At 36.7% G+C, this 18,543-nt stretch overlaps 3 protein-coding genes across 8 annotated transcripts in view; 1 reads left to right on the forward strand and 2 right to left on the reverse strand.

The window, feature by feature from the left end:
- The window catches only part of LOC149539847 (uncharacterized), a 190,568-nt gene that overhangs the window by 112,525 nt on the left and 59,500 nt on the right, over positions 1 to 18,543 (forward strand). For all 6 annotated transcript variants that reach the window (XM_089801030.1, XM_089801034.1, XM_089801029.1 and 3 more), the window contains exon 9: positions 4,965 to 5,036. In XM_089801030.1, the coding sequence (XP_089657156.1) occupies positions 4,965 to 5,036 (72 nt within the window). The remainder of the gene's footprint in view (positions 1 to 4,964; positions 5,037 to 18,543) is intronic.
- On the reverse strand, positions 11,929 to 12,622 carry LOC149539848 (uncharacterized). Its single transcript, XM_089801027.1, has 2 exons — positions 12,514 to 12,622; positions 11,929 to 12,406 (listed from the first exon to the last, which is right to left on the reverse strand). The coding sequence occupies exons 1-2, from the start codon at positions 12,592 to 12,594 to the stop codon at positions 12,020 to 12,022; spliced, it is 468 nt and encodes a 155-aa protein (XP_089657153.1). The 5' UTR covers positions 12,595 to 12,622; the 3' UTR covers positions 11,929 to 12,019.
- Positions 12,821 to 13,342, reverse strand: LOC149539849 (uncharacterized). The gene is made up of 2 exons (XM_089801028.1): positions 13,121 to 13,342; positions 12,821 to 13,009 (listed from the first exon to the last, which is right to left on the reverse strand). The coding sequence occupies exons 1-2, from the start codon at positions 13,340 to 13,342 to the stop codon at positions 12,821 to 12,823; spliced, it is 411 nt and encodes a 136-aa protein (XP_089657154.1).

Here is an 18,543-nt window from a genome sequence, read left to right on the forward strand (position 1 = left end):
AGGTCAATGTTTTCTTACTGAGCTAAAAGTTCCTTAAATAATATTAATATTTAAAACCAACTAAACACATGCCCATGATAATCAATGTCCCTGTAATGAGAACCCTAGAAATGCCCAAAAACTAAACAACTGCTGATAGGAATTTTGTCAAACAGTTTGCATCCAACTCCTTATTCCTCTGTTTACTAACTTAACCCCTTATGACTTCGGAAATGAGACATTTATATTGTTTGCTTGCATGGAATTGAAAATCACTCAACATAAACAAAAGAAAGTACAATGATATGCAGATTGGAAATTGTATTACAGCTGATAAGATGTCATTTTCAGAATTAAATAAAATCAAATACATGGCAGATTATCAACTCACTAATTACTCCACTATTATTGACATAATGCTCCAGAAAATGCTATTTAAACCCGCTGCTACAGTGACATGAATAGTGCTGCATAAACAGTACCTGCGTGAACAGTGTTGCTACAGTATTTTGTCTTCCAAACAGTACAATATCTTCATAAAACATTCCCTCAAACTAGCATAAGCATCGGATGAGTAAAGAAGAAGATGATTGGAGATGACTAGGCCAAAACACCTTAAGATCCCTTTAAATCCTTCGTTAGCCCTTGGGACCATGAACTAGGCTAATGCGCACACACTTAGTTGATTGCTAAAGTGGGGACATTACAGTCCTGATAATAAGAGCTTCTGATTTCAATAAACAATAGCAAATTATAACCAAATGGTGTTAATTGAGTCTATAGTTCTGCCAAAGTTATAAATATAATTAGTGTAATACTGTGCAACTCATATGTTAAACAACTGACAAATCTCTAATAGGATTCTAAGGCCAATTCTGATTTGTTTCCCCTGATTTTTCTTTGACTTTGACTGGCATTTGGTAGAAGTTTATGTTTTTGATTTTTGATAGTCAAATACAACGCTTGGAGAATCAAAGAGAAACACTTGAAACAAACTAACTTCCACAAACAACTCTAATTGGAGACCAAGCTCTGAATTTTAATTTTAATGAAACAATTTCTGGTAAAACTGTACAAGGGCAATAGCCAGGAAAATGAAACAGCAACAACTATGAATTTCGATATAAATGCTCTGCTGTCCAACTTGCTGCTGCCACCCAAATAGATTCAGTAATTTAATGAGATCTGCTGCTACAAGGTGCTCATGTACAGCTGGAAGAAATTGTAAGTTGCTGCAACTGTATGGCTGGGTATAAATAGTCAAGCAATGACTAATATGCGACCACAAACCCTTGATCTGCAACTGTTGTAGCTATTTTGTCCAAAAACCAGACTGATACAATGTGATGCTTCACCAAAGATGACATCAGCCTTGCCTGGAAGTGTATGGCTAGGCTAGGAGATGAAGAAGTAATATAAATTGGCCATCACTTCTTAGATCTGTGCACTTGTGAACACAACTATTTGACCTCCACAGTTCCAATCCAATATTTCTTCTCAATAATTCAGTCACTCTCTGCAAATAGAACTAATATGTAATATAAATTGATACCTGGAAGGCTGGGGTTTCATCCAGCTCCCTCAACTGCCAAGAGGAGTTATTCTTGGTAGCCTGAATTCTGCTCAAATTCTGTCAGAGCTCAAACACACAATAGCTGATACAAATAGCAATTGGAATAGCTCAAATGAAAGCCCCAACTTTCTTTTATGGTTTCTTCATGAAGTTTGATCCTTAGTTAGTGTTTCTTATTTTTATTTTCATTTACTTTATTACAATTAAACCTCCTCAACAAAATCAAACCTTGTTAAATATTAACAGTAATATTCATATTGGTTTGAGAAGTGCAGACCACACCTTAGTTTTCTCCCCTTATACCATTCGAAAGCATTATATACATTACACTTGGCAAATAGGATGGGCGGCGATACTTGGCAATAAATATGTTATGTACTAACTATAACTAATAGTTATTTTAGTTTATATTTGTGTTATCTCCTTCATGGGCACTGATTTCTATAAGTGATGTATGGGCCGACCAAGAGAGGGTCATGTCCCTTTAAGGGACATGCCCTTTGGTCATGGTATAAGAGGTGGGTGTTATTGTAGGTTAAGTACACACAATACATTGAAGTCTGCTCCGTAAAACAATACTGCCCTATATGAATTATTGCAGAGACAGACAAGTTTCTGAATAACATTTAATATTTTGAAAATTACCTTCTACATTATAAAAGAAGAAGATCAGAACAACAACAAATGTTAAAGGTATTATCTCAGATCTGAACCTATAGAGTTTGCAGAAACTTTACAAACCTTGAGTATATTATTCTCATGCAAAATAAAATCCCTATTTTAAAACAACTTATTATTTCATTGCCTAGGGGAAGCGCCCAAGGCATTTAAGTATTATATATTTTATTATAATATGAAGTGATAATAAAATTCACTTTATAATTAAGTTTTCTAATCCCAACATTGTAAGTATTTAAATATTTACCAATCTATTCATAAAATGCTAATCTGTACTCAGAACTGGAATTTGACTGAAGTCACCTAATTACTGATGATGCCCAATATTGCAGGGCAATTGACAATTCCTCCTAAAAAATAAGGATCTGTCCTAAACAATAGGAGACTATCTCCTATCAACTGCAACTATTCAAAATGAATCTTACTTTGCTCCATGGTCCTCCGCAATCAGTCAATTGCCATCCTCCCTAAAAAATAGGATGACTCCCTAAGATTTAGGAGATGGTCTCAAATCGCCGGGAATGGTTTATAGACACCCTAGAACCAAGTCTCAGTCGTTTCCCGAAAACTATTGATCCCTTGTAAAAAGTAGGATCTGCCACCTGAAAGCCCGAAATGGCTCACAAATCCCCTGCAAAGATCCATGACCCTTTGATTGAGTCCCCTATCCATATTGTTGACCTATGAAAACTCAAATGATAGGTCAACCTTTGCTTATGTTGATGTTTGGTAGCTTCAGTCAGATAAACCTATGAATATATATAATTATATATGAGATATAAATTATATATATGTGCTCATTATATATGAAATATAAGGTTTATTCTTATATGAGAGAAATTAAAATAATAATGATATATATATATATATATATATATATATATATATATATATATATATATATATATATATATATATATATGTAAAATCATATTTATTAATATGTTAATTATTTAATTAATGAATAGACATGTCCCTTCATGGGACATGTCTCTTCATAAGCTTATGCTCTTTGTAAATAGAAGAGGTCTCTGCCATTTGCAGCGATCCTTATGTGTTTTTCAAATGGCAGCGACCTCTTATATTTATAAATAGCATAAGCTTATGAAAAGACATGTCTTCATTAATTAGATAATTAACATAATAACAAATTTAATTTAATTATCTAATTAATGAATAGACTGATGGGACATGTCTCTTCATAAGCTTGTGCTCTTTATAAATATAAGAGGTCGCTGCCATTTGGAAAACACATACCAAAATATTATGGAAGTGCTATTACATTTGCAGCGATCCTTTGGAAAAAACAACTTATCTGCCTGCCCCCTAGGCAGGGGACATTACAACTACAATTAAATAAGTTATTGAAAGGAATCATTAAGAAATTGTCATAGTTTCTTTTGCACTTTATCATCTAATCCATTATGCTTCCTCTTGGATACATAGTGAGCAACTTGTGTGCAAATGTCAAAACATTTGATGATAATCCAAATCAAATAATTGATGAATAACAAAAGCATTGCAATGATCAATCACCTGATCACATTAATGCATATAAAGCACGCTTCACCATTGATAAGATCACATGATATAATTTTATAAATCATTACGAGTGCAGACTAATTATAAACTAAATGTAGTAAAACACATCAATTAGTACTCTAATTTCATTGGTGTAAAGTACATTACGACTGTAATGTCTTCCTTTTGGAACTGCCCTAATTTTTGCCCAAAAATCACAAATTCCATTGAAATAAGAATTGTAAGATAGTTAGAGATATAACTTTAACAATTAAGATGCCTTTTTACAAGATGATTTTTAGGTCTTGTAACACCAAAAAGGAAACAAGAGCACAAATATACATTCGTAGATTGACTATATCATTGACATAATATAATCTATCTTATACATTAAGACTCATCTAATTTCCATAGTCCATCGTGTTAGATTGTTGCCTTTCTGGATTGAACTGTGTGATTTTTCATCGTCAACGTTTGAAATCATATGGCATGATCCATCATTAGGATGAAGCACTAGATAGAGAGAAAATAACAGCTGCAGACTCAAGGGTATAAGTAGAGACAAGGATGAAACTATCTTATATTTTATAAACCAATTTTCATTCCATAACATTTATTGCATAATATTTGACTTTCTTAAAGGTGGATGGAAATATTACAAAAGGGTGTCCTAGCGCAACCCTAGGCTTGAGAGAAAAACCTTATCCCCCCTCCCCCCTTGGCCCTACGCTTTGTGGTGGTGGTGTACCTAGTGGGCTCCACCATTCTCCCTCAATATAACTGCTTCCTCCCTTGTGGATCATCCCTTGCAAGATAGCTCCTTTGTATGATTTAACTCCTGTCCATTCCACTGCAGGCCTTATCTATTGCCTTTGTATGATGTACCCCATGCCCATTCCACTGGAGACCTTACCTACCGTCTTTATATGATGTAGCACAGCCCATTCCACCTAAGGCCTTTCTTATCTTGTGAAGGGATAATCTTAATGCTGTTAATTATGATAGACACATGTAAAAATATATTGAATGCAGTTCCTTGTTTGTATTAATTGTTTACTACAATTTTTTAATAGTAGAAATGTATTACAATAATTAAGCTCCTTGTTTAGAGTAATTTATATTAAATGCAGTTCCTTGTTTATAGTAAACTTTTTACTAGAGTCTTGATACTTCAGTACTTCAACTAATAAGCTTGTGCTATATTGCTTGACAGGAACACAGAAATGCAACTGAATCTGGTTATGGAATGCTTATTGGGCCTAAAGTTCTTTCTTACAAAACTGCGGTGTGTATCTTGGAATTTCAATTATCACATGTTTTTGGGAATCATTCAAACTTAAAGAAATTTAACATAACAATTATAGAGACCTAAGAATGAGTTGTGGATGACTCAATATTTTCAGACTTAAAGATGAGTTGGGGTGACCCAAAAGTATTCTATAACTAATATTGAAAACTGCATGAAATAGTAGTCAGAAGGTCTTTGATATATATAATATTTTGATATAAATATGTAGGGGCACATTTGCTATTGAGGGGATGAAATTATCATTTGGTCTCATTTTTCAGTGTCAGAGCTCCAAATCTAGAGCAATTAGTTTCGTGAGCACGTGCATTGCATTGTCTTCCTTGCACTTGCATGTAGAGATAGAAACAAAAAGCAGTGGAAGGATTAACTTTGAAGACCTAAACAATGTGACATTTACTATTGCATCCCTTGGATGGCCTGTTAAAAGCTGGCTATTGCCAACATTTTGTAGAGATGAATAATCTATTGTTACACAGTACACCTTCCAGACATATCCAACCTTTTTTTAGTAGTCCAAGTCATTATTTTATGTTCTTATTATTAAAGCCTGACTGATATCCTCTGGCGTAAAGTTAAAGTGGATTACAGGCCAACGAGATGAAACATTGAGAGTAATGTGGATTTCATCTGACCAATAGAAGGGGAAAGGGATGAGGTAGCTAAACCTGTGTGGATTGCAAAGCACTCCTACCAAAGATGAGAAAACTAGAATAATATCTGATCACAGACTTAAATTGCTATTACTGTGATTGCTCAATCAATTGAACTAGATACATACATATGTTTTTGGCTGATTGAAGGACATTTTCAGGTCATTGGCAAACATAATATTGGTAGTTTATGAGGGTTTGTAGCTGCTATTGCATACATTATTGCTAGTTATGTGCGCTACCCTAAATGAAAATCAGAACTGGAGTTTATATGTTGGTGTTTCTATTTTAGCAATTCAGGTGGTGCTACTGTCATCTTTGCTGTTTCTACAATTTTATTTAGTATTCTAATTTCTAATAGTAATGAATAATTTGATATTCAATGCATAAGTAACTAGCGAGCTCTTAAGTAATATGCTAGGGTAGGCCCTCCCTGCATCGAAACCAGCTATTCCGTAACATCTCTTTCTTCCACCATGTCTTCGGCCGGCTCTCCAGTCAAGCAAATAGTCGGGCAATAAGTAACTAGAGCCCTACTATTATAAGGCAACAGATCGATCATGCAAGGGGTGGTCAAAAGGAGAAACTTTAATGGGTACTTATGCTCGCTCAGGTGGGCCCTTTATAATAGTAGGCTTCCCGCCCCTTCTATAATTGTTTGTGCTAGGCAAAGTGATGGCAGGAAAGCAGGAACATTCACTGGCCCTTTTCTTACATGGGCAACTGAATCATTAGCTGCTGTCACCCTTACTTATGCTGTTTTCTTTGATGCTTATGGGTCACTTGGGTATGGAATTGATGGGGTTTATGGCTCTCCAATAATGGGGTGAAGACAAAGGTGAGAAAGGCAAGAATTGCATTTAGTATTTGGCAAATGTTCCAAGTATTCTGTAGTTTGTATTTAGTATTTGGCATTTCCAATTTTGTATTTTACATTTTATACTACTATGTATCTTTTCATTAATAGCATTTTGAGTAATATACATAGTAACACTGGGACGCGTCCCCCCCCCCTTTTGCCCCACGTCCTGGAGACTTCAATGCACTAGGGACTTGGGGACTCCGTCCCCCAATCCCCAGCGGCGCCACTAGATTCCGCCACCTCCACCGAGGATGGGGGACAACTCAATGTTGACTATTTAAGTTTTAATGTTCGATGTTCCAATTCAACACAATATTCAACTATTTACTCTTTTACATCTTTATATCTTATATTGCAATACTTATTTTCATAACTAGCATTTTAAGTACCATATATATATATATGTATGTATGTATGTATGTATATATATACCCCCCTCCTGTCCTCCACCGTCGTCCCCCCGCCCTCTCCAAATGAAGGCCCCTTTGTCCCCCCGTCTCGGAAACTTTCCCCCTCGTTCTGTCGTCCCCCTGTCCCCTAGGGCAGTGTAACTATGGTAATATATGTGTAATATATAGTATTTACAGCATCGCGCCCGCCACCATCTCCTTGCCATCCCCCTATTTGAGCTTTTTCCCCCCCATCCTAGAAACTCGTCTTGCCATCCCCCTGTCTTCATGTCCCCTAGGGCCTGTGTTACTCGTCTTGCCATCCCCTTCCCACATTCCCCATGGCCCCTATTACACTACCATTTTTTGAAGCCCTATTCTTCACATGTAGTTTTGACCGTTCTTCAATATTAGGTTTTGTTGAGGAAAGAGCTACTAATTGCTTTCCCCTTCCCACGTCCCCCAAGACCCTGTTACGCTGCCATTTTTTGAAGCCATATGCTTCACAATTATTTTTGACCATTCTTCAATATTAGCTTTTGTTGAGGAAAGAGCTACTAATTGCTGCGTCTTACTAGTACCTGTGAGTGCACAGACACCAAGACAAAAAACATCTCTAGAAGTGCATGTCTTGTCATCCACAAAAATTTGCAAACCCAAGAAACCTAGGATCTGTGTAACAAAATGCCAAAGTCAAGTGTCCTTTCCGTATATGTCAATATCCTCTTTGCTGCAACCTAATGTTCTGCCTTGGGTGCTGCCATTAATCTGGAAATGTCACAACATAGCTCAAGTCAGGTCCAGTGGAAGTAAGATACACAAGGCTGCCCATTAGTTGCTTGATTACCAACTCATTGATCATGTTTGAGTTTGTTTTGATTGAAGTCTTTAGCACTTTCTCCATAGGTGTAGACAAGATTTTGTAATTTGTCGTTCTGAATTTGTTTGGAAAACTCTTGGCATATTTTCATTGAGATATAGGAATAACACGACCTATTTGCCAAACCTCTAAACCTTTTCAATCATGTAGTAGGCCTAAGTTTGTCACGTCAAAAGCTTTACTCAAGTTCCATTTGATTTGCTCAATATAATATATCTCACTTCTTGTTATGATGATATCATCCACATAAATAACCAAAAAGGACAATGTTTGTGCGTACATTTTTGACGTAATGTTTGGATTTTTAAGGACTTGAAACTCACCTTCATTCAAATACTCGTCATTTTTTATGTACCATGCCTTTGGTGCTTGCTTTAGGCCATAAAAACCTTTATTACTCATCTAATATATTGCTTTTGTCTAGAAACTTGAAATCCCCAAGGTTGAGTCATATACACTTATTCATTTAAGTCTTCATTCAAGAAGGCATTCTTCACATCCATTCGATGGACTTTCTAGCCAAACTGTACTGCCATGGCTAGAACAAATTGGATGTTGCCAATGCTTGTTGTAGGAGAAGATATTACAATGCTAATGTTTGTTGTTGGAGAAGATATTACGATAAGAGATAGCTTCTATTATAAGTTAATGGTTATCTATTTGTAATCTATTGAAAACATTAGAATGTTTCTAATATTTATGTTAGGTTGTAGATAACTGTTAGTTTTCTATTAGCTAGAATATAAAGTTTCTATTGTTTATGATCGTTTCCTAAGGAAACATCATTTCATTCTTTTGTATGTATTGACCTCTCGGTCTCTGTTAATATCAAGCGAGTATTTACCAATATCTTCATAATATGGTATCAAAGAAGATACTTAAAAAAGTTTCGAAAAAAATAAAAATTGTACCAAATTTTTTTTTAAGAGAGGTAAACGCTTTGACTTGGAGCTATGAACCAGTGAGGCCACAAACGGGGGACCTCATCCCCATTAGATTTGAACCTTGATGGCAAGGATAACAACTCAACAACTTAACCATCACAACATGCCACTATTGGCAAAATTGTTCCAAAGTTATTTGCAAATTTTTTTTTAATTTCTTTTTTAAACTTTACAATTCGACAAGGGTTTCCGTTCGAAGAGATTTGACTATGATGAAAATCGCGACTAGAGTTTAGGGCCATTTTTTTGGGTGTATTTTGCATTTTCCTGGACGTGATTTCTACCTTTCTACATTTTTCATGGACGCGATTTCCAGTGATTTTTTGCATTTTTTCAAATGCAATTTCCAATGATTTCTAGATGCGATTCATGGCTCCATCTTTATTGGTTATTGAACGTTAACAAAAGTCATTTTTTGTTGAGTGATTCTATGATAAATCATGAGTTGTCGTACATTTATCGACATAGATAAAGAGGTAGTGTTAATTTCTCTAGCTATCTATTGTAGATAAATTGAGCACAAATGTCAAAGGTTGATAGGACGATTTGAAATTTGTATTATACCATTACTTTATTAAATACTATTATTGTTCTGAATTATATGCTTTCTCTCGAATCAAATTTTAAATGCTAATCATTATATTAATCGCAAGAAACACATTAATTGTTTCTAACTATTGAATTTGTTAGGCAGTGGTTCATATGAAGGGTTGCCAGTTAAACCAAGGAGTCACGCCCTCTCAGCCCTCAATTAGTATATACTATGTTCCCCCAAGTTTCTAGGACAGTGACAATAGGGGACATCATGATGGGATTCTGGGACGACAATTTTTTTTGCTGAGTGTTTTTTTGGGGGGGGGGGGACGGCAAACAGGGATGACAAAAGTGTTATTTTTTAACTTTTTTGTGTGTAAAAAATTGGGGATGGATGCAAGTCCTCAATGAAGTCCTCGAGACAGGGACATCCTCCTCCCCAAAACACTGGCTTTTTTAGGGGGGACGCATCCCCGGGGAACATAGAATATTTATAATATGGACAATATCATTGCAAGAGATATATGAGGAGCATACAAAATAAATTCTTCATCAGATTGTGCGAAAAGACGTAGCTTATACAAACACAACTTATACAAGAATATATATAGAGGATATTATATCGCAGAGTAGTTAGAAATCATCCATTATATTGTAGAGGATAAACCTCGAGGTTGTGACAAATATAATACTGCAAAGTATCTTTTGTAATTATAGTTTATACTAGTTTTACGGGACTCGGACTCGCCTCTGACTCGGAAAGGTCAAAATCCGACTCGGACTCGGACTTGGCGACCAGACTTGGCAAGGACTCAAAAAATTGAAAAACTCATGAAATCCAAAGATTTTTAAGGATTTTAAGATTGTTTCTTGCATCTTTTAGTCAATTAACATCAAATACACAATAATTGATATAAATAGAACCTACTTAATACACATACACAATTTTGCATAGATCACATAAGTATAAAAGCGAATTTTTGAAGGAAAAAAACTGAATAACCACAATATAAAGTTATAAACTATAAAGTAGTAAACATAGTGTCACTCCAATATCAAAGACTCAAATGTCTACAACATTCATGGATTACAAAATCTATGGTATCAAATTCAAAGGTTCAAAACATATATCAAAATAACAACTAGAGCCATCCTCTATGTCCTCCTACGAGTGCGCCTAAGATAAGTCATGGAAGACTCTAGAGCCATCCTCTCTGCCTGTGTCTGAGGCTGACCCTGAACCTCCTCCTCCTCCTCCTCATCATCATTCTCCTCACGCACATAATCCTCGTCATCAGCCTGGGATCCATCACTCCTAGCCTCAGGGTCCACTCTGTCTCCTCGTGCTCTAGCCTCTTCAACTGCCATCGCTACTGCCTCAGCTTCTCGATCCACCTGATCTACCCACTCCACATCTTCATCACTGAAGACAGGATCATCCACCTCTGTGTTCCACTCTGCATGAGGATCAACATTCTCTAATACAATCGAGGTTGTATCGGTGCCAAGGATCTGTCTATGGCGAAGGCGAAGGTTTTAGTGAACAAAGACAAAGTCATTTAATTTTTGCACTGCCAACCTATTGCGCTTCTTTGAGTGTATGTGCTCAAAAAGACTCCAATTACGTTCGCATCCTGATGCACTAGATGGCTGGCTCAAGATGCGAATCTCAATCCTTTGTAAATTTGGCACCTTTGTGCCAAACATCTCCCACCATGCATCTGAAACAAGAAATTTTTGAATCATATCAATAACTTTGAATTTATCAAATTAAGATGGTAATAGAATTACTATTAGAAATTAGGATGTAGAATCAAAGATTTTTAGTGTTAACCAGGCATCAATGCTGTCCCTTTTTTTTTTGCACAACTCTCGTGCAAATAAGTCCCCTTGAGCTTTCTTAAATAGCTCAATCTCACGGACTATATCTGTGCTAACTGCTGAATTAGGCGACATTCTCTCTATAACATCGTAGAGGCCGCTCCACACCTCATCATTAGCCTTGAAATGTGGGCTGAACTGGTATGCTGGATTAAGGAAGTAGGTTGCTGCATGTATAGGCCTGTGAAGTAGATTGTGCCATCTTCTATTAATGACATCCCATATAGGTCCATACCTATCTCGATTCCTTGCAAAAAAAAAGTGCGAATGGCCTCCTTCACCCTATCCATGCCCTCATAAATGTAGCCCATTGAGGGCTTCTCTCCATCAACTGTTCGTAGGAGAACAATAAGCGGCTTTACAAACTGCAATCATTATGAAAGTTGGAAAAGAAATAATCAGCTTTAAGTTTTTTCTTTAAAAAATGAACAATAATTTATAACCTTAGTTGCCGATTCGTGACACGAATCCAATTCGTGCACGTGAATCGGATCCGTGGATTCGGAATTTTTTTTTTTTTCCCAATTATGATTCGTGGAGGATTCGTGCATATATATATATATATGCATTATATATACTAAAAAAAAAGAGAAATATACATAATTCTAAAACTAAATCATCTCATAGTATGAATCTAGTATACTTGATCAATGACATTGATAATTAATCTATTTTCACGATTATAAAGAAAATCAACACATTCACATTGAATTACTGAAAGTGAAAGCTTGTAACATTCAAAATATAGATCATTAAACTTAAAGTTTATAAAATGATTTACTCATAAAAGAGTCAAGAGTCAACACTAAAGTTTTTTATTTAATCATCAAATGGATTTTCAAGAAAATCCGCATCAGAGGGGTACTGGTGAGCTGCAAGTGCTGCATCTGTATCAGTAGAGGAACCCAAACCACTAGTAGTAGAGGGGATTGTTAACTCATAATCCTCCTCCTCATCATCCACATCAATCAAAGTGGATCTAGCAAGATCTCGGATGGTCATATCTAAATCAGGAGTCTCGGGTGCTACATCCCAAAGCTTTTCGGGCCCCTTCTTGTACTTAGGATCCTTCCGTGACAACAAGCGCAAATTGTTGTGAATGAACACAAGGTCTTCTGATTCTTTTGGAGCCAACCGGTTGCATTTGATTGAGTGGATAAAGGAGTAAGTACTCCAATTCCGCTCAGTGGCAGAAGAGCTGGCAACCTAAAGAGAAATTAAAAATTATCAATACAACAATCAAGATAAATAAATTAAATAATAAATTCAAGGAATTGAGAATGTTAACCTTAAGCTTAATTTTACAAACTTACTTGGGATAGGACCTTTATGGCAAGAGGTTGGAGGTACGTGAAGGCTTGCCCATGAAGGTACCACCATTTGATGGCACCCATCCTGCTTTGGTCTGCTATGGCAATAGGGTCGAAATTCTCACCTGAGTTGAAAGCAACAAATTCACTCCTCACAATTGCCCCAATCTCTGGATCTTGGAATATCTTAGCTAGTGCCCTCTTATACCCATCTGCAACCTCTGCATCTCTAAATGGTGGAACTCTACCTGGAAGGCGAAGTACATCTGCACAATAGTACCTGGGGATAACAAAAGACAATTGAACACTATCAAATATCAATAGCACAAACATTGGATAAAATAAGCACAAACATTTGATAAGAACTACAGTACCTCGGGGATAGAGCATATGCAAGGAGGTGCAAAGGTGTGGTCATCTTGTTCCATCGATGATGAACAATTTTTTCCACCTTCTTGTAAAGGGTGTCCTCAGGATCATTCTCCCTCCTCTGTATGACCTAAGATATGAAATATGAATAATAATTATAATTAGTGAATATGTCAATTTAAACTTTAGAATCTAGATATCTCTCAAATAAAAAATTGTTGTAAAAGAGCGTAAAACTTACCATTTTAATTTTTTCCAGCATACTATCCATGGAATCATAAATATCCCCAAGGCATGGCTCATCACTATCTGCGAAGCGAAGCATTGCCATTATTGGATCGGTGATTTCCAACACATAACTCACAAGACCCCACCAATCTTCATCTAGTATCATTCTTCTCACATTTAAAGCCCCTGCTGTATTGGAATTCTTCCAAATGCCCCATTGGGGGCTAATGACCATATGCTTCAATGCTTCTTTTACCTTCACAAGTCGTCTCAAGACAATTGTGTGAGAGGCAAAGCGGGTTTCAGCAACCTAAGAACATGTTAAACTCAAGTTAGTAAAACATTTAAAAATTAAAACATGTTAATGTAAATAACAACAAAAATTAATAATTGTGGAATCCAATAATATTCAATTATATAGTAAATATAAAAATTTACCTTCAATAACTCCAAGTCTGAGAAACTCCTAAAAATTGCTTGTGACATGTGGTGATTTGTCACAAACATTTGAATCTCTTCAGCTTCCTCATATATCCTTTTCACCCAATCTATTTCGGTGCCAATTGCTTTCATCACTAAATTGAGAGAGTGGACGGTGCATGGTGTCCAAAAGATATGATCATATCTAGACTCTACAATTATCCCTGCAGCCCTGCAAACTTTTGCATTGTCCGTGACCACTTGAACAACATTATCAGGACCCACTGACTCTATGGCATCAATGAGAATGCGTGAAATAAATTCTGCATCTTTCACTTGCCCTTCACAATCAACTGCCTTCAAGAACATTGCCCCCTTAGGGCATACAACAATAACATTGATCAATGGACGGTTTCTACAATCTTTCCAACCATCCGAAATAATAGACACACCCGATTGAACCCAAAAATCTCTTATTGGTTGAAGTTGAGCCTCTACATTTTTCCTCTCATCATGTAATATGGTAGTGCACAACTTCTCATAACCAGGCGGTTTGTAACCATGGGGTGCATCATTTATTGCTTCCACCATCTCCCTAAAATAAGGTGATCTAGCAAAATTAAATGAAACACCATTTGCAATTAAACAACGTCCAATTTTGTGATCAGCAATGTCTCTCTTTTCAATTTGGAATGCCCTATCTAGTGGGCCTCTCTTGCGGGTGAGTGGAGATGGGTCTTCATCTTCATCATTTGTAGTTGGCATAGGCAAAAAAGGATGTGTTCTTGTGTTTGTTTGATCAGATGATGGTGTTGGTATATTTGTTTTTTGGGAAGCACCACGTTTTGCTTTTGCAACTGCTCTATCAGCATCATCTTGCTCTTTTGCTAATGCTGCTATTTGTGCAGCTGGTAATCCCTTCTTATCACTACCTTGACACATGTGAATTCCTTCACCCGCAGGGCCCAAAAAATGTAGTTTTACTCGGGAACAGGAGCTTCTATGTTGTATGTTGCAAAAATTACATTTCCATATGTATGCCCCACCCCCAGGACATTGTGCAACTCTTGTTGTGTGTCTCCATAAAGGAGACCCCTTATCAATTTTGAAGCTTGGTGATGCAGCCCCACCCCCACCCACTGAGCCTTGACTACTCATTGTTCTATTCTTGCAATCTAGAAAAAGTGAAAGAAAACCATGCTTCACACTTGCACAAAAACTTGAAAATTTGGAAAACTAAAAATAAATCAATAATCTATGAAAGAATTCAAGAATATGGTTGAAATGCATACCTTAAACACTTCTTGCAAGGTATTTGAAGCTCTACAACCGATCTCCTTCGAATCCAAACACTTCACTTCAAACTAGCAAGTATGAGAGAGCAAAATAGAGAGCAAAATAGAGAGCAAATGAACTTGCATTGTGATTTAGAGGGTCGTTTTTAGGGTTTAGGGCCTTTAGGGCAAAAAAAAAACATTAAAAAATGATAACGGGCCCATGTTTTTGCATGTTCCTCCTGTCATTACCGCGGATTCACGTGGATCCGCGCGTGGATCCTCGAGGATCCGGGCAGGATTCGTAATCCTGCCTGTGGATCCGTAAGGATCCGCGGGCTGCAGATCCTTACGGATCCACAGGCAGGATTACGAATCCTGCCCGAATCCTCGAGGATCCACGCGCGGATCCGCGTGAATCGGACCCGAGCCTAGATCTGGCCTTTTCCAGGCGAATCCGGTAACATAGTTTATAACATAATTTCATAAACAAAATAAAGTTGAAATGAGGACAAAAAGGAAAATTACCGTCACAATATCAGCAATAGGTGTCCAAAAAGAGGGCTTGTCAAAAATATGATCAGCTGCAGCAATCCCTGCAGTGGTCTTTGCATATGAGGATGCAAGCCACTCCTCACTAACAAACATACGTCTCAAACCTCCCTTTGAATCAAGCAAGGATTTCAATGTGAGGAAGTTGGTTGCAAATCTAGTGACCCCTGGACGAGACAACTCCCCCTGGACGAGACAACTCCCTTTGCTCATTGTGTTTCCTCATGAGGTTGAGGACCCATGTATGATTATATATGAATTTGCATACACTCCTTCCTCGCTCTATAACTGTTTTGATCCAAAGGAGTTTACCAAGATCCTCTAACATGAGGTCAATGCAATGAGCGACACAAGGGGTCCAAAATAGGTGAGGGTGTCTCTACATAAGAAGCTTTCCTGTAGAAACATAATTTGCTACATTATCAGTAACTATTTGCACCACATTCTCCTCACTTACATCCTTTATCACTTCATCCATTATCCCACAAAGAAATTCAACATTCTTTGTTTTTTCCGAGGCATCAATGGATTTCAAAAAAATCGTGGCACCTAAAGAAAAAGAAACAAATTAGTATAATGATTAATGATGAATCATAATTTATAAACTTAATCACTTAAGTACAAGTTCTACTTCTAAATTTTTAATGTCTAAGACTCTAAGTACAATTACAGTTTACCTGATGAGGAGACAAGAAAGTTGAGGAGTGTTCTACTCCTTCTATCAGTCCAACCATCAGTCATGATGGTGCAACCTTTCTTCTTCCACACCTCACGCTGCTCCGTGATTTCAAGTTGTACATCAGCCACCCCTTTGGTTGAAAATAGGGCCTCCTAGCTCTTCAGCACTAGGGGCTTTGAACCCCGGACCACAAATAGCAACAACATCGATTCCAATTTGCCAATAAGGGGACCTAAAACAAATAGAATAATATTTAAAGTTAAACAAATTAGTATATTATAAATAAATTTGAAAATAAAATACAAATTAAAATAAACAAAATAAACATATTATTAAAAGTTGAAAGTTGAAACTTGTAACTTTGAAAGCAAGAGAAGACTTAAATTTAAATTTACATAAATAATTACCTTGCTGCATTGAATGAAATGTTGTTGTAGATGAAGGAGTCCCCAAGTGCCAATTTTGCATAATCATGTTTATCCTTGTTCCAACCCATGCCCTCAAGCGATGGTTGTGAACCTGGAGCCGTGCGTGGAGCAAACATGGAATCAAGTGTCAATTTTTGCTTACGAATGCGAGGCCCAATGGTCACACTCGTAGAAGCAGTGGTATCCGTAGGTGGAGTAGGGGATAATGGAGAGCGGAAACTAGAAGACCCCTGTTGGGCTTTGGCTAGTTGTGCCATTTCTTCATGTTGCTTCTTTTTCAATTTTTTTTGCTCCATTTTTTCCTCTAGAAGAGTTTGCATGTCTCGCATAACATCTTGAGGTACATCTTTGCATTTTTTAGCATCACGTCTAGGTATATTTGCTAGGTGATACTTCAATCTATTTATTCCTCCCCCATTATATACCACACCACAATGCCAACATGTAACAACTCCCTTTTTGTTCCCCGGGATGGCATGTTTCCAAGCCCTATCCCTTGTTATTGCACTTGGGTCTGCATTAGGGTTAAATGAAGGCCTCTTTCCACTTCTCTCACCTTGTTGTTGAGACATTATATCAAATTTCAATAAGTTACTGTTCACTGTCAGCTTGCTGCAATATGAATGTAAACAAAATGAGAAGTAAAAAAATAGTAGACTAGTAGTAGAGAGTAGAGACCAAACAAATTTAAACAAAATGAGAAGTGAAAATACTTAAAATATATGAATGTAAAAGTTTAAAACATAGTATAAAACAACACAAAGAAATGCAAAAACAACTTGTAGCTTACCTCTTCAAATTTGCACAAACAATGGAAATGCAAGTTTGTAGAAACCTCCTCCAAATGCTCCCTCAAGCTCCTCTCAATGCTTTAATGCAAGCTAGAAAGATGCACAAACCATTAGCAATCAATACGGGAGAGCAAACCAGTTTGTTGATTTCTCTCTCAAAACCTCAATACCCTTCTCTAACTCTTTCCTCTTTCTTGTGAGCACAAGCAAATGGTGGAATGACCTTTTTAGGTCAATAACATGTTATACAAACCAAAAAAATCCAATTAAACAAAGCATTTTATGTTTTTTTTGCCTTTTTACTTGTTACCCGTCGGCGAGAGTCCTAGCATCGGGACTCGCCGAGTCAGGCGAGTCCATGGACTCGTCGAGTCAGACTGGACTCGGACAGGACTCAGCAGAGTCCGAGTCAAGAGGCAGTCTACCTTGGAAAGGTGGACTCTGCCTCTGACTCGCCGAGTCCGAGGCTGACTCGGCGAGTCCCATTACACTGGTTTATACAATATATATTGCACATATCATATTGGCGTTGCAGAGTACGTATATTATAAATTGCACCGGTCATATTGGTGTTGCAAAGTACATATATTATTGCAAAAGATACACATATACAAATCATAACCTATATTGAAAAATATGTGTTTCAAATTGTGACTTTACAGTAGTTTAAATTTAATTATAAATGAAGATAATTATATAACATCACTATTGTATAGTTGTATTAAATCAATGTGAATCAATTTTATCTGACTTATTTTTAATTTGATATTTAAATTTTATAGAATGAGTGTCCAAAATCTGCTTGGTCCTTAGGCAGAGGTTGTAATGAACAAGGATAAGATCATTCAACCTTTCTATAGACAACCTATTACACCTCTTGGACCAATTGCACTCACATCCAAAAGCGTTGCCTGACTGACTGAAAATACATATGGCAATTTTTGAAGATTTGTGGTTGACGGCCCAAACATTTGCCACCATCTATGTGAAAGAAGGAAAAAAAAAAAAAAAAAGTTTTATTTACAAGTACAACTTTAAGGCAAAATAGAAAATTAAAGTGCATAACTTATAAACCATAAACTTGTGAATATATTTTTACATGGTTGGAATTTTGTTTGAGCATGTGTGCACATCTTGCTTGAGAAAATCACCCCTTCACTATTATATTTATCTAGCTCAATGGTTGTAGTTGAGGTTGTGCCATCAGTACACATCTTCTACACCACTCTATATAGGCCACTAAGAACCTCCTCATCTGTGTTGCAGTTAGGACATAAACAAAATGTTAGATT

Source organism: Cupressus sempervirens, chromosome 9, assembly GCF_028749045.1.
Source record: "Cupressus sempervirens isolate cs-2001-9-10 chromosome 9, ASM2874904v1, whole genome shotgun sequence".
In the NCBI taxonomy this organism is placed as follows: Eukaryota; Viridiplantae; Streptophyta; class Pinopsida; order Cupressales; family Cupressaceae; genus Cupressus; species Cupressus sempervirens.

Bases quoted from the DNA above. Each gene is read 5' to 3' on its own strand.
- LOC149539849 (XM_089801028.1), bottom strand. From the start codon at position 13,342: ATGGTCATTAGCCCCCAATGGGGCATTTGGAAGAATTCCAATACAGCA. The intron at 13,010-13,120 runs GTAAGTTTTACG...TTCATATCTTAG, and splicing joins TGCTGGAAAAAATTAAAATG to GTCATACAGAGGAGGGAGAA.
- LOC149539848 (XM_089801027.1), bottom strand. From the start codon at position 12,594: ATGGGTGCCATCAAATGGTGGTACCTTCATGGGCAAGCCTTCACGTAC. The intron at 12,407-12,513 runs GTAAGTTTGTAA...ATTTCTCTTTAG, and splicing joins CCATAAAGGTCCTATCCCAA to GTTGCCAGCTCTTCTGCCAC.